General features: G+C 42.9%; 1 protein-coding gene across 8 annotated transcripts in view; it reads right to left on the reverse strand.

Moving 5' to 3' along the window:
- Window positions 1-20,407, reverse strand: part of KAZN (kazrin, periplakin interacting protein) — a 695,856-nt gene that overhangs the window by 102,077 nt on the left and 573,372 nt on the right. For all 8 annotated transcript variants that reach the window (XM_077250253.1, XM_077250258.1, XM_077250257.1 and 5 more), the window contains one exon: window positions 9,566-9,637. In XM_077250253.1, the coding sequence (XP_077106368.1) occupies window positions 9,566-9,637 (72 nt within the window). The remainder of the gene's footprint in view (window positions 1-9,565; window positions 9,638-20,407) is intronic.

A 20,407-nucleotide genomic window follows, 5' to 3' on the forward strand; every position in this document is an offset into this window, starting at 1 on the left:
CAGCTAGACCATCAGTGATCAGCACCTCTTTAAGCCAGGTTCTCACTTTCGAGAAACAAGGACCATGCTCGCATAGCAATGTCCAGTTCGACCACCCGATCTTCTCGTCTGATCGATACGAGGCAGTTGGGCTCAAGTCAGGAGACCAGCTGGTCAGGGAAATTGGCTATGCTGTATAATTGTGTGCTATGGTCAGTGTAGATGGCCAGATTCCTGCATATAATGAAAGCCCTCAACTTGTTATATAGAATGTTGATCTGCTTTTACTTAAAAGCCCCTTTACAGGGACCAATGCAAACTATAAAAATGAATCATTAGATCCCCATACAGTCTGCAAACATCCCCAGTTTACCCCGTGACTATCATTTAGGTCTCGTAAAGGATCCGATCAGCCGCCGAACAAGTGCTTTACTCGGCTGATCGCTGACATGCTTACACGGACCAATGATTGAGAATAAGTGTTCCCCTCTATGCTCTTTTGGCTGATCATTGGACCGTGTAAAAGGGCTCTTAGAGAAATTAGACTGCGAGCCTCATTGGGGTAGAGGGAAGTATAAAGGATGTAAATTCCCATGCTACACTACAGAACATGTTGACACTATGAAGGGCACAGCAATAAAATATAGTCTATGACATCAGAGGTGTCTTATGGAAGAATAACAGCATCTTACAATTTTATTTTTTATTTTGGTTCATTGAGCTTAAACTTATAATGGTCAGGAACTTTTTAAGTTCATCAATTAAGTTTTTTTTAAAATAATATATAATATATTTACATTTAGTGTGTGCGTGTATGCAAGTGTATATATTTACATAAGTGTGTATGTATTGTAGTGAAGCAGGAGGTAAGGCCCTAGATCGCAGGTATGTGTCGCAGAGGTGCCTCGCATAGGTGATCTATGCCTCAGAAGAAAGTACTCCAGAGAGGATTTTCAGTGGACCGGATTTTGGATCTGGTATTTAGGAGCGACCAAAAGAGCCTGGGTGGGAGAGGTCGCACCCATACATACGAGCCCGGGATATGCTCATCTAATAAGGTAGCTGGGCGATCTCAGCAGTGTGTGGTGTTTGGAGAGGGAACAGACTGTTAATGGTGGACAGTCTCTGATAGAGCCTGAAAGGTGGATTCAAAACTGAATGGGTTAGACCGTTTTTAGCTATTTTGCATACCCAGTGAAAATATTGTTTTGTTGTTTGTTAGTGCCAGAAAAATACTGTTTCTTTGCAGTTGAACGTTGTGGAAGTCTTACACTATACAGTCATGGCCAAAATTTTTGAGAATGACACCAAAATTATATTTTCACATGATCTGCTGCCCTCTGGTTTTTATTAGTGTTTGTCTGATGTTTATATCACATACAGAAATATAATTGCAATCATATTATGAGTACCAATAGGTTATATTGACAGTTAGAATGAGTTAATGCAGCAAGTCAATATTTGCAGTGTTGACCCTTCTTCAAGACCTCTGCAATTCTCCCTGGCATGCTCTCAATCAACTTCTGGACCAAATCCTGACTGATAGCAGTCCATTCTTGCATAATCAATGCTTGCATTTTGCCAGAATTTGTTGTTTTTTGTTTGTCCACCCGTCTCTTGATGATTGACCACAAGTTATAAAGATAATGAGATGTTTGCACTAGAACTGTAATGCTGGAGTAAAGGTACCGTCACACTAAGCGACTTTGCAGCGAGAACGACGACGATCCGTGACGTTGCAGCGTCCTGGATAGCGATCTCGTTGTGTTTGACACGCAGCAGCGATCTGGATCCCGCTGTGATATCACTGGTCGGAGCTAGAAGTCCAGAACTTTATTTCGTCGCTGATCACCCGCTGTCATCACTGGATCGGTGTGTGTGACACCGATCCAGCGATGTGTTCACTTGTAACCAGGGTAAACATCGGGTTACTAAGCGCAGGGCCGCGCTTAGTAACCTGATATTTACCCTGGTTACCATTGTAAAAGTAAAAAAAAAAAAAACACTACATACTCACGTTCTGATGTCTGCCACGTCCCCCGCCGGCGGCTTCCCAGCACTGAATGCGTCAGCGCCGGCCGGCCGTAAAGCAGAGCACAGCGGTGACGTCACCGCTGCTGCCGGCGCTGACACATTCAGTCAGTGCAGGAAGCTCTTGGCAGCAGCGCGTAACCCTGTGGACGCCGGGGGACGTGACAGACATCAGAAGGTGAGTATGTAGTGTTTTTTTTTTTACTTTTACAATGGTAACCAAGGTAAATATCGGGTTACTAAGCGCGGTCCTGCACTTAGTAACCCAATGTTTACCCTGGTTACCCTGGTGCTGCAGGGGGACTTCGGCATCGTTGAAGACCGTTTCAACGATGCCTTAGTCGTTCCCCTGATCGTTGGTCGCTGGAGAGAGCTGTCTGTGTGACAGCTCCCCAGCGACCACACAACGACTTACCAACGATCGCATCGCTGGTCGTGATCGTTGGTAAGTCGTTTAGTGTAACTGTACCTTTACACTAAACGACTTACCAACGATCACGACCAGCGATACGACCTGGCCGTGATCGTTGGTAAGTCGTTGTGTGGTCCCTGGGGAGCTGTCACACAGACAGCTCTCTCCAGCGACCAACGATCAGGGGAACGACTTCGGCATGGTTGAAACTGTCTTCAACGATGCCGAAGTCCCCCGGCAGCACCCGGGTAACCAGGGTAAACATCGGGTTACTAAGTGCAGGGCCGCGCTTAGTAACCCGATATTTACCCTGGTTACCATTGTAAAAGTAAAAAAAAAAAAACACTACATACTCACATTCTGATGTCTGTCACGTCCCCCACCGGCGTCCACAGGGTTAAAACTGCTTTCGGCAAGAGCGCTGCTAATGCACGCGCTGCTGCCGAGAGCTTCCCTGCACTGAATGTGTCAGCGCCGGCAGTAACAGCGGTGACGTCACCGCTGTGCTCTGCTTTATGGCCGGCGCTGACACAGTCAGTGCAGGGAAGCTCTCGGTAGCAGCGCGTGCATTAGCAGCGCTCCTGCCGAAAGCAGTTTTAACCCTGTGGATGCCGGGGGACGTGACAGACATCAGAATGTGAGTATGTAGTGTTTTTTTTTTTTACTTTACAATGGTAACCAGGGTAAATATCGGGTAACTAAGCGCGGCCCTGCGCTTCGTAACCCGATATTTACCCTGGTTACAAGTGAACACATCGCTGGATCGGTGTCACACACACCGATCCAGCGATGACAGCGGGTGAGCAGCAACGAAATAAGGTGCTGGCCTTCTAGCTCCGACCATCGATATCACAGCGGGATCCTGATCGCAGCTGCGTGTCAAACACAACGATATCGCTATCCAGGACGCTGCAACGTCACGGACCATTGTCGTTCTTGTTGGAAAGTTGTTCAGTGTGAAGGTACCTTTAGCACAGAACAATGGCCCCTGCTGTTCAACCAGCCTGCGATCTGAAGAGTTTAAGGCCCCGTCTCACACAGCGACGCTGCAGCGATACAGACAACGATGCTGATCGCTGCAGCGTCGCTGTGTGGTCGCTGTGTGGTCGCTGGGGAGCTGTCACACAGACAGCTCTCTCCAGCGACCAACGATCAGGGGAACGACTTCGGCATCGTTGAAACTGTCTTCAACGATGCCGAAGTCCCCCTGCAGCAACCGGGTAACCAGGGTAAACATCGGGTTACTAAGCGCAGGGCCGCGCTTAGTAACCCGATGTTTACCCTGGTTACCAGCGTAAATGTAAAAAAAAACAAACACTACATACTCACCATCTGTTGCCCGTCAGGTCCCTTGGCGTCTGCTTCCTGCTCTGACTGAGCCGCCGTACAGTGAGAGCAGAGCGCAGCGGTGACGTCACTGCTGTGCTCTCACTGTACGGCGGCTCAGTCAGAGCGGGAAGCAGACGGCAAGGGACCTGACGGACATCAGATGGTGAGTATGTACTGTTTGTTTTTTTTTACATTTACGCTGGTAACCAGGTTAAACATCGGGTTACTAAGCGCGGCCCTGCGCTTAGTAACCCGATGTTTACCCTGGTTACCAGTGAAGACATCGCTGGATCGGTGTCACACACACCGATTCAGCGATGTCAGCGGGACCTCAACGACCAAAAAAAGGTCCAGGCCATTCTGACACGACCAGCGATCTCGCAGCAGGGGCCTGATCGCTGGTACGTGTCACACATAGCGAGATCGCTACTGAGGTCGCTGTTGCGTCACAAAACTTGTGACTCAGCAGCGATCTCGCTAGCGATCTCGCTATGTGAGACGGGGCCTTTACAAACTACAGCTCCATCCATGCCTGGACCTATCTATCAAGACACGAGAGATAAGAAAAGGAACAACCAAAAAAAAAAAACAGGCTAATTAATTCTTTTAAAGGGGAGATTGTGTTTGATGCCCCTCCATTAACATTACAGTCAGGTCTTTAATTTGCAGAAGCTACAGAAGAACTTGTAGGGCTTCACTCGAAAAGCACGCAGCTGATAAATGGGTCCCGTCCATGCTGATTTGAGTCTTGACCGAAGATTATTATTCAGATGCATGCTGATTTCAGCTGAAAAACCTCGCACTGCCGTGAACTATGTGCAAGAAAATAAAGATTGCAGCCCAGATCCCCTAAAGAGATACCCTCACATTCCAGTAATAACCAGGTAAATCTAATATATAGACGAGAACAGATGGACACATTGTAACCTTCAGAAAGAGCTAACGATGACACTACTGGTTGGGAGGCTTTGACAAATTTAGGAATTTTGAAGGAAAAAAAATAAAAAAATCAATATATATGTTTTGCTTTGTCTCTTTACATGTGTTCTTTAACTCCAGTCCTCAACAGCCACCAACAGATCATCTTTTTTGTCTGATTTTCAACGTGCCCCAATATAATACGGGATCAATGTGGCCAACCCAAAGCTGCACAATACAAGAACAAAAATGTTGTTCGCACCTTCTGTGGTTGTAGATTTTCTCAAACCCACCACAAGTGTCGATGTCCAACACTCGTGGTGGGTTTGAGCAATCTACCAGCCTACGACTGCTCTTGGCTTACACTCATTTCCTAGTATACGTCTAAAGATGGCAGATCATTGAAAAAGGGTGAATTTTATGCTTCTTAAGAGTAATAAAAAAATAATAGTAAAATATATTCTGGAAGTTCAGTCCTAATTCTGGTCTTCAGGAAGAGGTTGTACCAGCTTTGAGGGACCTTTCAGTGACCCAAGCACCCCACCTGCATCAGGGCTGGTATGATACAACCGGTTACATGGCACACGGTAACTGTGAAGAGCTGAAAGCTCATAAAGTTGATATCCGGCCTTCTACTGAGGCCAAGTGTTTACTCATGATACAGGTTCATAAAGCCGTATTATCTGTCTACAAAAGGTTGAAATGCGTTAGCATACAATAGAGGATACTGCCCTCACATGGTCTATGATCTCCACAGCTATAACATTCATCGCTTTTATCATGTCCAGCATAATTGTGCCCTGATAATTCGAGACAATATTAAATTGTTCTGCCATTGTAGATTTACACTGTTTGTGCATGTCTATATACAGTGGATAAATAAGTCTACACACCCGTTAAATTACAGGCAATATGATTAACTCCATATAAAGTTTAGCTGTTTTAGTTGGATGTTCATAGATGAATTTAATAGCAAAAGCCTTGGTGCATAAACAGCTTCTAACAAAGCAAAGGGATCTCATGGGTGAAAGTTATTCAGGAGTAGGGTACAAACATTTTTCTACCAAGGCATTAGATAAACTATGGAACACTGAAGTCATCATCAAGAAGTGTCTTAGATACGGCACAAATGTGACACGTCCTAGAACTGGATGTCCCTTAAAAATTGATGAAGAAAATGGCTCCGGGAGGCAGCTAAGAGGCCTACAGCAACATTAAAGGAGCTGCAGGAATTTCTGGCAAGTACTGGTTATGTACAGCATGAGACAACAATCTCTGGTATTCTTCATACATGTCTGGTTTCAGGTGTAGGGCGGAAAGATGGAAGACTTTGCTTACAAAGAAAAACATCCAAGCCTGGCTATGTTTTGGCAAAATCTACATCAAATCTGCCAAAACAATGTGGGAAAACATGTTAAGGTCTGATTAGGCCAAGGTTAAATATTTTGTCCAGAATTCCAAAAGGTGTATTTGGTACAAAAGCCAACATTGCCCATCACCAAAATAACACCATACCCACAGTTTGTTTTTTTTGCAGCTGGAACTTGGACTTCAGTGAAGGTTCCATCTAAATATCAGTTACCGTAATTTTGTACACAAACCTTCAATCCTCTGCTAAAAAAAACCTGAAGATAAAAAGGAGTTTAACTTTTTAGAACGCCAAAAATCCCAAGCATACCTCCAAATTAACAAAAGTCTGGCTTTGCCAGAAGGTGAACAAAGTTTTGGAATGGCCCAGCAACAGTGATTAAAGATTGCCAACTCTAGATATGCCATGCTGATTGACACCTACCCAAAAAAGACTGTTGAATTCCCCTTTGAGTTTATGACGGCATTCAAAGTATTAGAGCAAGGGTGCGCATACTTAGGCAACCACATTATATTCGTTCTTTATTTTTATTTTTCCTCCCAAAAAAGATCTGATTATTTTTCCATGGATTTGTACAGATCATGAGGTGACATTAAACTTTAAAAAAAAAAAAAAAAAAAAAGTTCTGAAATTATTTTTACGCGACATTTTAACATGCATGTTATGCCCACTGTATGTGCATGGATATGTATATATGCAAGTTTGTAGCAGAGCACATTGCATTATTGAACACATACTAAATGGTCTGAAATTTCAAAAATGACCAGCACCCTCTTCAACGTATTCCCAAACGCCAATTTTAAAAAATTGTAGAAATATTTTACATGGTCACAACAGTGCACAAGTTACAAGGTCACATTTGGCTCTTTTAGCAAACATTTGGTCTTTCTATATAATCCGCTAACGCCGAGGCACGAGTAATCTGGCAAGAATTAAAACGGCATCTGTCCATGAAATGCACCCTGGGAGACCGCAGACCTGACCACACAGATTGTACAAATTCAGGTTCAACATGGTCTCCGAAATCAATAGCATACAGATTTAATGCAGACAACATACTAGATATTTTTATAATAAAAAGCTAATTTTTTTTTTTTAATTTTTTTTTTATTTAAACGCTTAATACGTTGCTTTTAATGAATTTTCTTAATTTTATCGTGGGTATTTTCTATTTTGTGTCTTACAATTAAAAGCTACAATTCACTTTATACATAAAGGGAAAACGGAATATGCAGAAAATGAACTGCAATTCTGGAGCAAGTAACAAAGTAGTAGCATTGGGGGATCATCCACTTGGCCAAACACGCTTTAATGTGAATAGAGTGCAGCAGGTGGCAGGAGGAGCGGAGGCAATACACAATGGTGGTTTTCAGCTTGATTACCCCAGCTCAGACCCTTTGTAGGGGCTCTGCCAAATCCTAGCAGACATTACAGACAGGCATGCTCTTCACAGGCTGGAGGAGCACAATTTAAGCCTTTTAACTATTAATCTGACAAGGTTCTAACGTTCTTCATCTCTACCAAGATGTCAGTGCTGCAGAGAAGTAACCAACAAGGACATCGAGTAGACTATATGAAGGAGCAACAAGGCACGTTTTGCTTTACACAAAAAAAATATATACACATTAAAAATAAATAAAAAAAAATAACCTCAATATATCATACATACGATACACATCCCTCAAAATATAGAAAAAAACCCCACAAAAATGCAGACAGTATGGGAGAAATGCATGGTAGATAATTATGCCAAGCAGGCTGCTCACGGTGGCACGACCATCGTAATGCTTGCTGCTGTTAAATGGCACACACACGTTCCATCATGAAGGTCTCGGTTGGGTTGCTCATGTGGTGTCTAGACCAATCTTTGGCTGTAACGGCACCCAATACAAATGCAGGACTTGTTGCTGAAAAGGAGAGACCTCCATTTCCATCTTGCTCATGATATTTTTGAGTGTGGTGGCTTGAGGTCAATGAAACACCTATAGCTTTATGTCTGGCTCATAGCCCAATATCGTGCAATCACCTTCTGATACTTTGTGTAGATACTGTTTGATGTCTTAGGATCAACATGTGGCTCCAATTTCACTTGCCATACTTAACGGATCACTACGCTCTATTCTTCGACTAACAAGAACACAAGGGCAATGCCTTGAAGAGACCTTCATGATGGGAACATCTTACCAGTCCTACTGTCACGATTATGCTGTGGGGTGGCTTAATGTGCAGAAGGCAGACCCCTCTAAGGCTTCTTTTACACATACTGTTGTTTTGCGGCACCAATAGATTTCTATGGGGCTGTAAAAACGGGCCGCAATATTTTCACGGTGCGCCGTTCGGCCGTATTTACGGCCGTGAATAAAGATACAGCCTGCTCGATCTTTTTCACTGCTTATGGACACGGCACCCATTGAAAAATAATGGGGCCGCAAAAACAACGGAAGCTTGTTTTTGCGGTGGACTGTGACTTCCTGTTTGGCGGAACGCTGTTTTTTTTATCCAATACTACTTCCATAGTATTGGAAACCCGAAAACCGTCGATCCACAAGTTTTTTGCGGTCTGTTATTGCGGCACACCGTGAAAATTGCGGCGATACGGCCCGCGAAAAACACGGTATGTGTAAAAGAAGCCCAAGTCTTCATTCCAAGTACATTAATCAGTTTGGCGTTACATTGATTCAGATGTGGACCCATTTCTCCAAAGCGCCCCAGGAGCAATTTTTCAAAACGACAATGCTAAATCACATGTTGCTTGTGATACTGTGAGCAACCTACACTATGACCTGCATCATCTCCTGACTCATCTCCCATCGGGCACCTCTGGGACATCATTTGTCTCCAGTTGCACAGCAGCTGCCAGCAGTGGATCTTGATGATTTGCCCAAGTGCATTCAGCATGACAGAACACTCCTTAGGCAACCATTAATAACCTCACCGATATCATGCCAAGGAGTGTGTGTAGGTGCGTGGTGCTCATAGTCGATACTGATCAAATTGAGATATTATGCAAATGATAATAAATTGAACTTTTTCACATCAGTAACATGTCTATCAACACCGATTTCCATAAATTACCCTTCTTGGTGCTGCAACTTCAATGTATACTGAGATTTTTGCTATCTATATAGAGAGATATTTACATCGTTACATTCACAACACTCACTCAAATCCTGGAAATGCAAAGAATGCATCCAAATTTTAAACATCAAGTGTGAAAATGTAGGCTAATCAATCTAGAAATGAAGGATACATAATCAAAGCCATTTCCAATAGGGATGAAAAAACATTAGTAACCAAACCAGGAAAATAATGCCGAAAACAACGGACAAGCAGTCCAACACTGAAAGCCAATGAGGTCCTACAAGAAGTTCGAAAAGTAGTGAATCCATGGACTTCAAGAAAAACTAAGTTTCTGAGCATTGGGGGGCAATTTCAAATGGACCCTTTTCCAGCCATGAATTATGTATTTTAGTGTCTACCATCCCACAACCATAGGAAAAGATGTAAGAAAGTTCTGTGCTACTTACAACCGTTGGTGTATTTGTCTTGCATTTGTAGCGTACCAGATCTGCTCAGCTTCATGTTGCTGTACTCCAGACCTACAGATAAGAAATTGAGATCAATACATTATTTTTTAGTAAATTGGTAAATGGATTAGTTTTAAACCTTCTGATATGTACCATCTTCTATGATTATACGCATCTGTTCAGATAGAAAGGTAATAAAACTGGGGCTTCCTGGAGCCACCACTATATAGAGTTCTGCTTACAACATAGGACGCATACAAAAAAGGAACACTAAATATATAAAATGAACTTAAATTCCTTGCTTCACCTCTTGATCCTATAAAAATAAAAAAAAAATAAAAAAAATGAGGAAAATGAAGCCCTCACTGTCCTGGTGTTTCGCCGTGAGACAACTGGCTGCAGCAGGAACCTCAAATCCACCTAAAACATGGGCAAAAATCGTTACAGATGATGTTGAAGGAAATAAGGTGAATGTTGAATTTTAATCCCAGATCCTTTCGATTTTACGGGAGAAAAAGTAGCTGCAAGAGGTTCTTGAAAGCAGCTTACTCTCCTCTACCCATTAAAAACAAAACACAAAAAAAACAGATGCTAGGATGAACTGAGCATCCATATGTATAATGAGGTCGGGAGGAATAGTTGTGGGCTGAACGAGCATGAAGGCTCCTTGTGCTTTCCCATAACTTAATCTGAGGCAGGAACATGGGCTTGTTTTTGAGGATACAAATGGGCCAATGCTGGGAATAAAGTTCTAGATGCCCCAGGAGGCACTTCAGGGACCATTCAATAAATGAAAACCTTATTATAGCCTTTTGTAGTGTAGTCTCCCAGGGAAAGTTCCTATTCAATTACTTCGATCATGACAACTTTAGCGCTCATACACATGGTCGTACTTGAAGTCAGAGTTTGAACCAACAAAACATGGGAGGGCACTCAGAAAACGGTTATTCTATGGAGCCGTGCATTGGGGACTATATAAAAAAAAAAATTGTCGTTTGCCCAAGTTTGATCCGATATTGAGCTATGCAAGTCAATGAGTCAGTAGAAACCATCGGACTGGACTTGGAAGACATCTGCGTGCAGTCCAATTTCGACGGGACTGAGACAATGGAGAAGATGGGAAAATATATTTTTCCATCTTCTCCTCAGAGAGAATGGGATCAGAGGGGAGATCTTATTTTCTCGGATGAAAAAACATACGGTCATCTGCACATGCCCTTACATAAGACCTCAAGAGTTATGAGAGGACCGCGATCCTTGAAGAACCAAACTAGGCACTTCTAGCACCGACCTGGAAAGTTTTTCGGAGTTGACATTTTCTGTGGAGTTGCACTTTTAATATTAATGTGATCACATTAATACGACCTTCTGCAACCTTCCCATGAGGCACGGAATAATTCTCCATTGTTCCTGTGCAGATAACCGCTACTTCCTATTGCTATGAATTATGATTGTGCTCCGATCACGGGACAAGAATTGGAAAGGCGGTAGACGGTCGGCGTGATACAAAAAAATAAAAAAATAAAAATAAATGGACATACACAAGTAGTAATGTCAGGGGCTAGATTCTTCATAGATGGAAGATACTTTTACATTTCCTATAACTGTCTGCTTTATCCCCTGGTGACAAGCTACTGTGCACAGTCCTGGATGTGTGGGACAAAGGCCACGAGCGGCCAAGGTGGTTCATTTCCTGTAGCAGAGCCGATGGTTTGGGTGCTGGGACTGTGCCAGATGCAAATGATGCCTCTCTGAAATGCAGCATATCTGACAGTTTACTCTGGCACTACTTCCCCATCCTCAGCGACTAACGCAGAATGTCAATGAGGCCTCATAAAAGAGCTTGTCACAGATCCCCGTATTCTGGTCCAATGACCAGGATCTCGAGACACAGGCCAGAAAATACAGAGAAAAAAAAGAACATTAAGAATTAATGTCTGTGATTGCAAAACATTTTTAAGCAGTTATATAAAAAGTAATATAAAATAAATATTTTTATTTTACCCCAGTGCAAAGATTTAGCAATTTTATGCACTTGGTAGTATAAGGGCATGCGCACACATTATTTGGATGCAGAAAATTCTGCATCTCTTGGCAGGAAAAACGCTTTTTTGGGGGGTTTTTTGTTTTGTCTTTTTTAACATTTTTGCACCCTCATTTTTGTAGTATTTTTGGATAGCAATGAATGCTGTACAGCTAGATAATAGATAGGCTGACATATAGACAGACAAATGCAGAACCCCTCAAAATGTTATAACGCAGCACCCTATGGAGATTATTGGACAGTATTTTTTTTTTTTTTTATAATGAAATGTAAAAAACTAAGTAGGGTCTGCCCTATTTTTTTGTAACCAGCAAAGGTAATGCAGACAGCTGAGAGCTGATGCCATCAGGCTGGGCAGGTCCATGGTTATTGGGCCATTCCCAACCTTAAAATACCAACCTGCAGCCGCCCCAGAGGTGGAATATCACATTAGATGCACCAATTTTGACACATTTTACCTTCACTCTTCCCGACTGCCCTGCTGACTTGGAAGTCGGGGTAATGGAGCTTGGGGTTGATGACCGCTTTGAATTGTATAAATAATACTCCAAGCCACAACAGTATGGGAGTCTCACAAAGGGAGAACTAAGTCAGTGCAAACAAATGATCACACAACCAAAATATGTTTAATAAACATGCAAACAATGCAGAAGAATAGTTACCATATGAATGTGCCCCAGGGAGGCCCAGGGGGCATTTGACTCATTGACAAGGAGGCCAAATAGGTTATTATCTATCTCTATAGCATTTACAGCTGTTTAAAGACAAGCCAAAAATGCAGCAAATCCGCAATCATTTTTGACCTGAATTTTTATAGCGTTTATGGACTGCATTGAAGTCAAAGGGTGAAACAAAAAAAAAAAACACAAAGAATTGACACGCTGGTGATTTGAATCTGAACCAAATCACAAATAAAAAGCGTGTGCATGAGACTTCAGATTCTCATTTACTTTGCCATCAGGAATCCCTTCAGGTTTTGTGACCACCTAATGGTGGTGCCCCTTTCATTTGTTGGGCTACCAAAATATATTCTTGTGCATTAATTTCACTACCATTTATCACATTTTTTATTGCATAATTTTATTTAATTTTTAATTTTATTAGGGGTTAAGCATTTAAACCTCCAAATTAAATTTGCGCTAGAATATAACTTTTTTTTTTAAAAATAACTTGTGACCAGGTTTCTGCCTTCCAAGCCGAAAGCAGCCTAATGTAGGGACAGACCCAGATTCCAATGTTTTTTCACTTAATACATGCAACAGTTTTTCTAAAATCCGTTTTATCTGCTGCACCTCTGCTAGTCTTCTCAATGAAAAGCTCCTTCTCTGTTGCCCTTCATCAAGCTTTGGTTCTGCCTGTTCACCATCACTGATTGTTCGTAGAGTGTAGAAACAAACTGCCAAAGTGATAGCTCAAAGACGTGGGCTGGGAATAGACACAGCTCAAAGGAGGAAAGTCTAGCAGCGCTACAGATAATCAGTGACTATAGCAAAAAGGAATAGAGGTTTCTATCCCCTTTTTATAGTACTCCGATAGGGCAGCACTAATCTGGTGACAAATTTCTCTCTTCAATTGACTCTAGCTTAAGCAATTTTGATACACAAAATATACAGGTAAACAAGGCGGTTATGTCAGGACAGTTTTGTGTTAATGGACATTGTGCAGACTAATATATATATATATATATATATGTATATATATATATATATGTATATATATATATATATATATATATATATACACACACATACACACATACATATATATACATACACATATATATATATACACACACACACACACTATATAATTGTCTAAGGGTCACTTCCATCTGTCTGTCTTTCTGTCACGGATATTCATTGGTCGCGGCCTCTGTCTGTCATGGAATCCAAGTCGCCGATTGGTCTCGCCAGCTGCCTGTCATGGCTGCCGTGACCGATCAGCGATGGCCACAGTCTGATTAGTCCCTCCCTACTCCCCGGCAGTCAGTGCCCAGCGCCCGCTCCTTACTCCCCGCAGTCAGTGCCCGCTCCATACTCCCCTCCAGTCACCGCTCACACAGGGTTAATGCCAGCGGTAACGGACCGCGTTATGCCGCGGGTAACTCACTCCGTTACTGCCGCTATTAACCCTGTGTGACCAAGTTTTTACTATCGATGCTGCCTATGCAGCATCAATAGTAAAAAGATCTAATGTTAAAAAGAATAATAATAAAAAAAAAAATCATTATATACACTCACCTTCCGCTGCCTTTTCCGCTCCTCGTGACCCTCCGGTGACCGCTCCATGCAAGCGGCAGGTTCCGATGCCAAGGATGGTATACGAGAAGGACCTGTCATGACGTCACGGTCATGTGACCGCGATGTCATCACGGTCATGTGACTGCGACATCATCACAGGTCCTGCGCTCATACCAACCCTGGGACCGGAAGCTGCCGCGTGCACCGCACACAGGGCCAGGACTTCAACGGGCCTTCGGAAGGTGAGTATATGTTTGTTATTTTAAGTCTGTACACTACGTGGCTCTGTGCTGTATACTCCGTCGCTGCGCAATATACCACGTCGCTGCGCAATATACCACGTCGCTGCGCAATATACCACGTGACTGGGCAATATACCGCGTGACTGGGCAATATACCGCGTGACTGGGCAATATACTGCGTGACTGGGCAATATACCGCGTGGCTGGGCAATATACTACGTGGCTGGGCAATATACTACGTGGCTGGGCAATATACTACGTGGCTGGGCAATATACTACGTGGCTGGGCAATATACTACGTGGCTGGGCAATATACTACGTCGCTGGGCAATATACTACGTCGCTGGGCAATATACTACGTGGACATGCATATTCTAGAATACCCGATGCGTTCGAATCGGGCCACCATCTAGTATATAGAGATGGATAGATAGATATACACATGCATACACATACACACACACACACACACATCTTCTACATTATCTTTGCTTAGAGAAAATGCAAATAATTGATCTGCATTTTCTTAGAAGAGAAGGGGGATGATGGATTCCAAAAATGTTTCCTGCTAAATATAGTTTTTCATTTTAGGGAGAATTTTGGTGTACTACTTCTAACTTCTGCAGCTGCTAATAGTCTGCTGCACACACTGTTATTCTTTTAACCCGCAGAGGATTAACCTTACATAATCCCATTCCCTAATGAGTCAAAAAGAAAATAAACTGTCGATATACTGAATGACATAATTGCATTATTACACAGTCTTACAGCCGAAACACTAATTTAGCATAGACTGATGCCGCGGATAGCTCTGCATAATCCTGGTAAATAGCACTCTGATAATAGCCGGCAATTTTGGTAATTTAATTCAGCGTTCCTACAAAAAGGAAAATGAATTGGACATCTTCAAAAAAATTAAACAGACCTTAAAAAAAAAAAAAAAGTGATGTGGCAAATAATTACACTAGACTATACAGCTAGCCATTTACCAATAACTTTCCATAAAAGTAGATAGCAGATTGACCAACATGTCCTGATCATTTTTTCTTCACTATGGGAAGAGATCATGCAAGTACAAATATACTTAAAAAGTCATCTGATAGTTTAGAGGCTAACCTTTGTTTGATGTGGGTCCAGGTTACCAACAAACTCAAGAATGAAGGGTTCTATTGCACTAGGGGACACGGACAGATGAGGGCCCCTGAACAAGAACAATAAGGACCCTTTGCAGCCCATTAGCTCAACATAACGCACAATTCCATCAACTTTGGAGGTAGTAGTGGCCCTCTTACCTCTTAGGCCCCTGCCCGGCCATAAAGGTTGCACCAAGGATAAGTCCGTCCCTTGCCTGTTGTGCTTTGTAGAGAGCCGTAATGCTAAAAACATTCAAAGTAAATTGCTCTGACAAGGGTGGTCTACATTGGAAAGACCCTTTCAGTTAGGAGAGTCACCCAACTATTGGGTCAATCATCTAACGAATGTTCTTTCCCAACAATCTGCCTATGTAGACAGGATGGCAATCATCCAATGAATGAATAAAACGTTCAAACATTGGGTGCCATAATTTTTTGACCCTGGCATATAAAAAAAAACCAAGTAGTCCATCATCCCATTATATGATCATGACCGTCTGAAAACGGAACAGTTGTATTAATGATCGTTTTGTGTGCATAGAATGGTCTTCAGCCTGCATAGAGAGGCCGGTAATGATCGGCTTGCATGTAGGCCATCCGCGATGGTTTAATAGAGGATTGGGGGGGGGGGGGGCGGATTAAAAATTATTGCATATGTCAAAAAACTGTCAGACGATTGCTGGCCGCTATACATGGGCTAACAGTTGGGCTACGAATGGTCATTGCCAAATTATTAGCACATCTAAATGGGCCATTACTCATGGGGTTAGAGAGAAAATCCAACTCTATCCTATAGCGAAAGTCAACGGCACCCCTATGATCACCCAATGATTACAAAGAGGAACACTGGGACAAGACACGATCCGGCCTCATAACCGATCAGATCATGGGATCGGCCACACCGATTACAGATACTGAGAACTGAAGATAAACATTGCTCATAGCCATCACACAGATGCTACTTTTTACAATGTACTAATAAAATACAAAACTCATTTTTGCGCTACAGTTTGGAAAGGGAAAAAGAAGTTAAGCCACTTGTTCTCTAAGTCTGAGTATCTGCAGGACGCGTGCACCCCATTGTGAAAATCACAGACTGTCGACTTTAGGTGGCCAGGAGATGCCATATTACACACAGACCCATTATTACTGTATCAGCGGTCATGGTAGGAATCATAGAATGATGCGCTAAAAGTGAACTCTTCAAAAAAACAGTGCAACCCCCCCACCCACCTCCAAAAAAAAATCCCCCACCGCATTACACTCAATATCTAGATAGACAAGGTTCGTCAAGATGCCCCCAATAAGGTTAAGTTCCACTTTAAATTAAATTGCTGTAGTTCTATTACAAAAAAAAAAAAGCCTTTCGGAGGTGCAGGTTACCATTTACTTGTCTCTACAAGGTTTCCTGGAACAAAACAGATGCTTAAACAACCAGAGCACTATTTACCCACCGATGTTCTAAACAATAGCGCTGACAGCCCGTTCATCAGCCATAGAGCCACATGTCCTGCTTCTGACACTGCGCCGACATGTGATACGGCCGACATGCCAAGCGCGTTATGCATGGCTATTCACATATTAGACACAGAAAAAAAAAAAAAAAACAGTACTTAATATGAGACTAAACACTAACTGGATCTGTTACCAGATTTCACAATATAAACTGAAAACATTAAATCTTAAACCTGATGGAGCTGGTGTATTTTGCAAAAGTCCATGTCGGAATGGCTGTATAAACTCCTCCCACCTAGCCTGAGTGACCGCATCTCAGTGTTCCTCCTCCCTGTTGCGATCTTTTACTGCTCAGCACAAGCTGCAGCTACGAGTCAGGAGGGTAGTGAATACACATTTGGACTCTCGACTCTTCGTGGGCTCTCCCCTCCACCTCCTAGACTCATTAATTGCTTATTTTAAAATTAGCATCATTCAGTCATTGTGACATGAATTTTCAAAGCAAATACACAAGCCTCATCAGGACCAATATCTAAAATTGTATGCAGTTTGAATTGTACATTTTGTTACAACTTCTCTTTAAAAAGAAAGTTTCCTATTAGTGATGGCTTATGGCTGAGTACTTTTTACGGTGCATGCAGCCAATATGGTAGAAGCGGCCTTTTTAATGTATACACTACCTTGAGCTTCCATAACCTTTAGACAAGAATACTGTTAACACTAATGAAGAGCGAGCGTGTTGGGATAAGATGTTATCTGAGCATGCTCGGGTGCTAACAGTGTCTTCGGCATGCTCAAATAATATGGTCGAGACCCTGCGCCTCCAAGTCTCTTGGCTATGAGGCAAACCCTGCATATGTTGCGGCTGTAACAGTCGCGGGACATGCAGCCGTGGGTTCTCGAACATAGTTTTCGAGCACGGTGAAGACACTCTAGATTATGCCTTTAGGCCTCTAATGGGCCAGAGCCGCCAGGAAATGTGTCCACTAATTCCACTCCCCTTTGTTGTACGGCCCAATTTATGGAAATATGGGGGAAGGGAATTTTCCGTTAAACGCTTACCTAAAAGTCTACATACATAGATAAAAGTGGGCAAAACTGCCGACTTTAGCCATCTAACATGTATGGGAGCCACCCAAACGCTTGCGGGAGGACACAAGCTTCGGGCATTTGCCAGATCCTTTTGTTCGGCAGGGAGAGAAGCTGCTGTCGGGTTATACCGGCATCGGCGCTCACAGATGGGGAAAAAGTTGGGAAACCGTTGTAAGTTGTGAGACCAATATTTTGCCATCTTCTGTGTATGGCTAGCTGCGGGAGTAGGGAGTGGCTAAAATGGGTTTCTCTTGCCCTGGACGACCCGGCTCGTCAGAATGTGTAATACTTCATTTCCTCTTTGAGGGTGCTGCAGGGACAATGAAGTGCAAATTTATGGTGTATTCTTGCAGATTACTACCGATTGCTAGGTGTGTTCCTGGCAGCAGAGCACATTGAGACCAGCATAAACACCCTCCTAACTAAAAAAAAAAGTTGAACCACCACCAATCAGGAAATGCATTTTATTACGGTAATTTAATTTTTTCTCTATACAGATTAAAAATAAAAGCAGAGCTCTTCATTACTAGCTTAGAGCCAGAAGACCACTTTTTTCTATGTTGATATGTGAGGCCTACTGCATTAGCGGATACCTGTTGCTATGGTTACTGAATACTGAAGCATTTGCATCGGGTTGTTAAATAAACCAGACGTTTCGCAAGAACTGCTCGTGATAAAGCGAAGATGGTCTCCAGTCTGCTTCCACCGATACAAAGCACTGAGCACCAGGGCCAAACAAATTTCACCCATGGCCGCTTTACCCTCTCGCCACGCAGCCTCAAAAATCAACCTTAATAACGACGTGCAGGAATGAAAGCGATTACATCAGTCACCTTCCATAAAATCCACGCGCCTCCATGCACGGGTAGGTAGTTGTAGCACGTAATAACTCTTCACGTGCAGGTAATAATGCTTCCTGGAGATTAAGCGCAGCTTCTCTGTGCACTTTGAAGAGGCCATACAAGCAACATGCATCTTCCATACAGACGAGAAATAAACAACGCAAAGCTGGATAAGCTCTAACACTGCCTCATCCACAAGTTCTTATTGGAAACACTGAGTCAGAGAAGATACGTCCACTGCAGACAAATAGTAAAAGACAAAAGAAAAATTTTAATCAAAAGGTGGATGAGCAGTGATATAACTTGAAGCTTGTGGTCCCCAAAGACAAATCTATCAAGGGTCTTTAATAGTACTGGTCTAATCATGTGGACCAAAAAGGGTCTGTTGGACCTAGGCCATAGGCCTTTGAGGCACCTGTGTAAGGGCGGTGGAGAGTCGAAGATACGATTCATCAAAGTTCCACAGCACTTTTGACCAAATGTTGAAATCTATTGATCTACTGAGTAAGGTGGAACCAGAAAGATGGATAAAACATTCCTGGGGGAATGGATTTGAAGAAAGCACCAGATCAGGTGGTAGCTGTGGTGAAGTTACCAAATATTACAGGGTGGAGGGGCAAGGCAGGAGAGCAGTTGGTGCCAACCAATGAAAAAGGAAGGACGTGTAAGTGGTGGAACGCAGAGGCAGAATGACTGAGGTGTGGCCGTAGGTCAAGCCACGGAGTCCAGACTACACCAGTCAAGACCCCAGATCTAGGACCAAAGCATAGCCTTCCTCCGTTGAGACCAGATATCTTGATGCCGCAGGTCAAGCACCGAAGGTCAAAAACTGATCATACGGGACTGGACGTCTGCTGTGGTGACCAGAAGATATGAGTGAATCTGGCCATTACTTCCAGCATAGACACCTAGTACAGTGTGTGGGGTATGGCAGAGCTGTGCAAGGGACCAGAGTAATTTAGTGCGAGAAGTGAAAGTAAAGTATTTAAAGGGACTGGCTACTGAAGACTTGTGGCATAGTGAGAAGTACTGGTGACCCTCGTTAATGCCAGTATAATAGAGAACGTTTGAAGGACTTACTGTAATATTAGGCCTATTGTTGTGTGTGCCACCAGTGAAAGTTAAAGCAGAAGAACATTAAAGAGCTGCTCATACTGAGAGATGCTTAGATAGAATAAAGAATAAGATAATGAACTACTAAATTGTTGCTTTTGCCATTACTGCTAATATTGTGTGACTTGATACCCTGTACCCGAACAACTGTTTTCATAGTTGACACCTTCACTTTCGTGTTGGGAAAAATAAAAATATCTTGGTTGGTTACTCCCGCCTCATCCCTATAACCTGATCACAAGTGCATCCCCTGCATCCACTATAGTTAGGTCACCGGGTAGGGGTGTTGAAACGATAAATTGTCAAAACCATTCTTGTTAACTTGCGACCTGCCCAAGAGGCTTCTGGGAAAGGGGAGATCTCCTGAATTTTCAGAGGAGTTCATCTTTCTCCATGCGGTGCACTTCTGATTATTGACAATTTGGAAGAGAGGCTTGGCCATTCCGCTGGCCTGAAAAGTGTGCTCTTCAATACTTTGTCTCTGCATCGGAAGAACACAAGTTAACTTAAGATGGAGAGCAGCACTTTCAAGCTCTACTGCTCTTTGGTCAGGTCTCATCTGGAATACTGTGTCCAGTTCTGAACACCACATTTTAATAAAGACAACAAACTGGAGCAAGTTCAAAGAATAGCGACCAGGATGGTGACCAATCTGCAAACAATGTCCTATGAGAAACGGTT

This window comes from Ranitomeya variabilis, chromosome 4 (assembly GCF_051348905.1).
Source record: "Ranitomeya variabilis isolate aRanVar5 chromosome 4, aRanVar5.hap1, whole genome shotgun sequence".
NCBI classification, from domain to species: Eukaryota; Metazoa; Chordata; class Amphibia; order Anura; family Dendrobatidae; genus Ranitomeya; species Ranitomeya variabilis.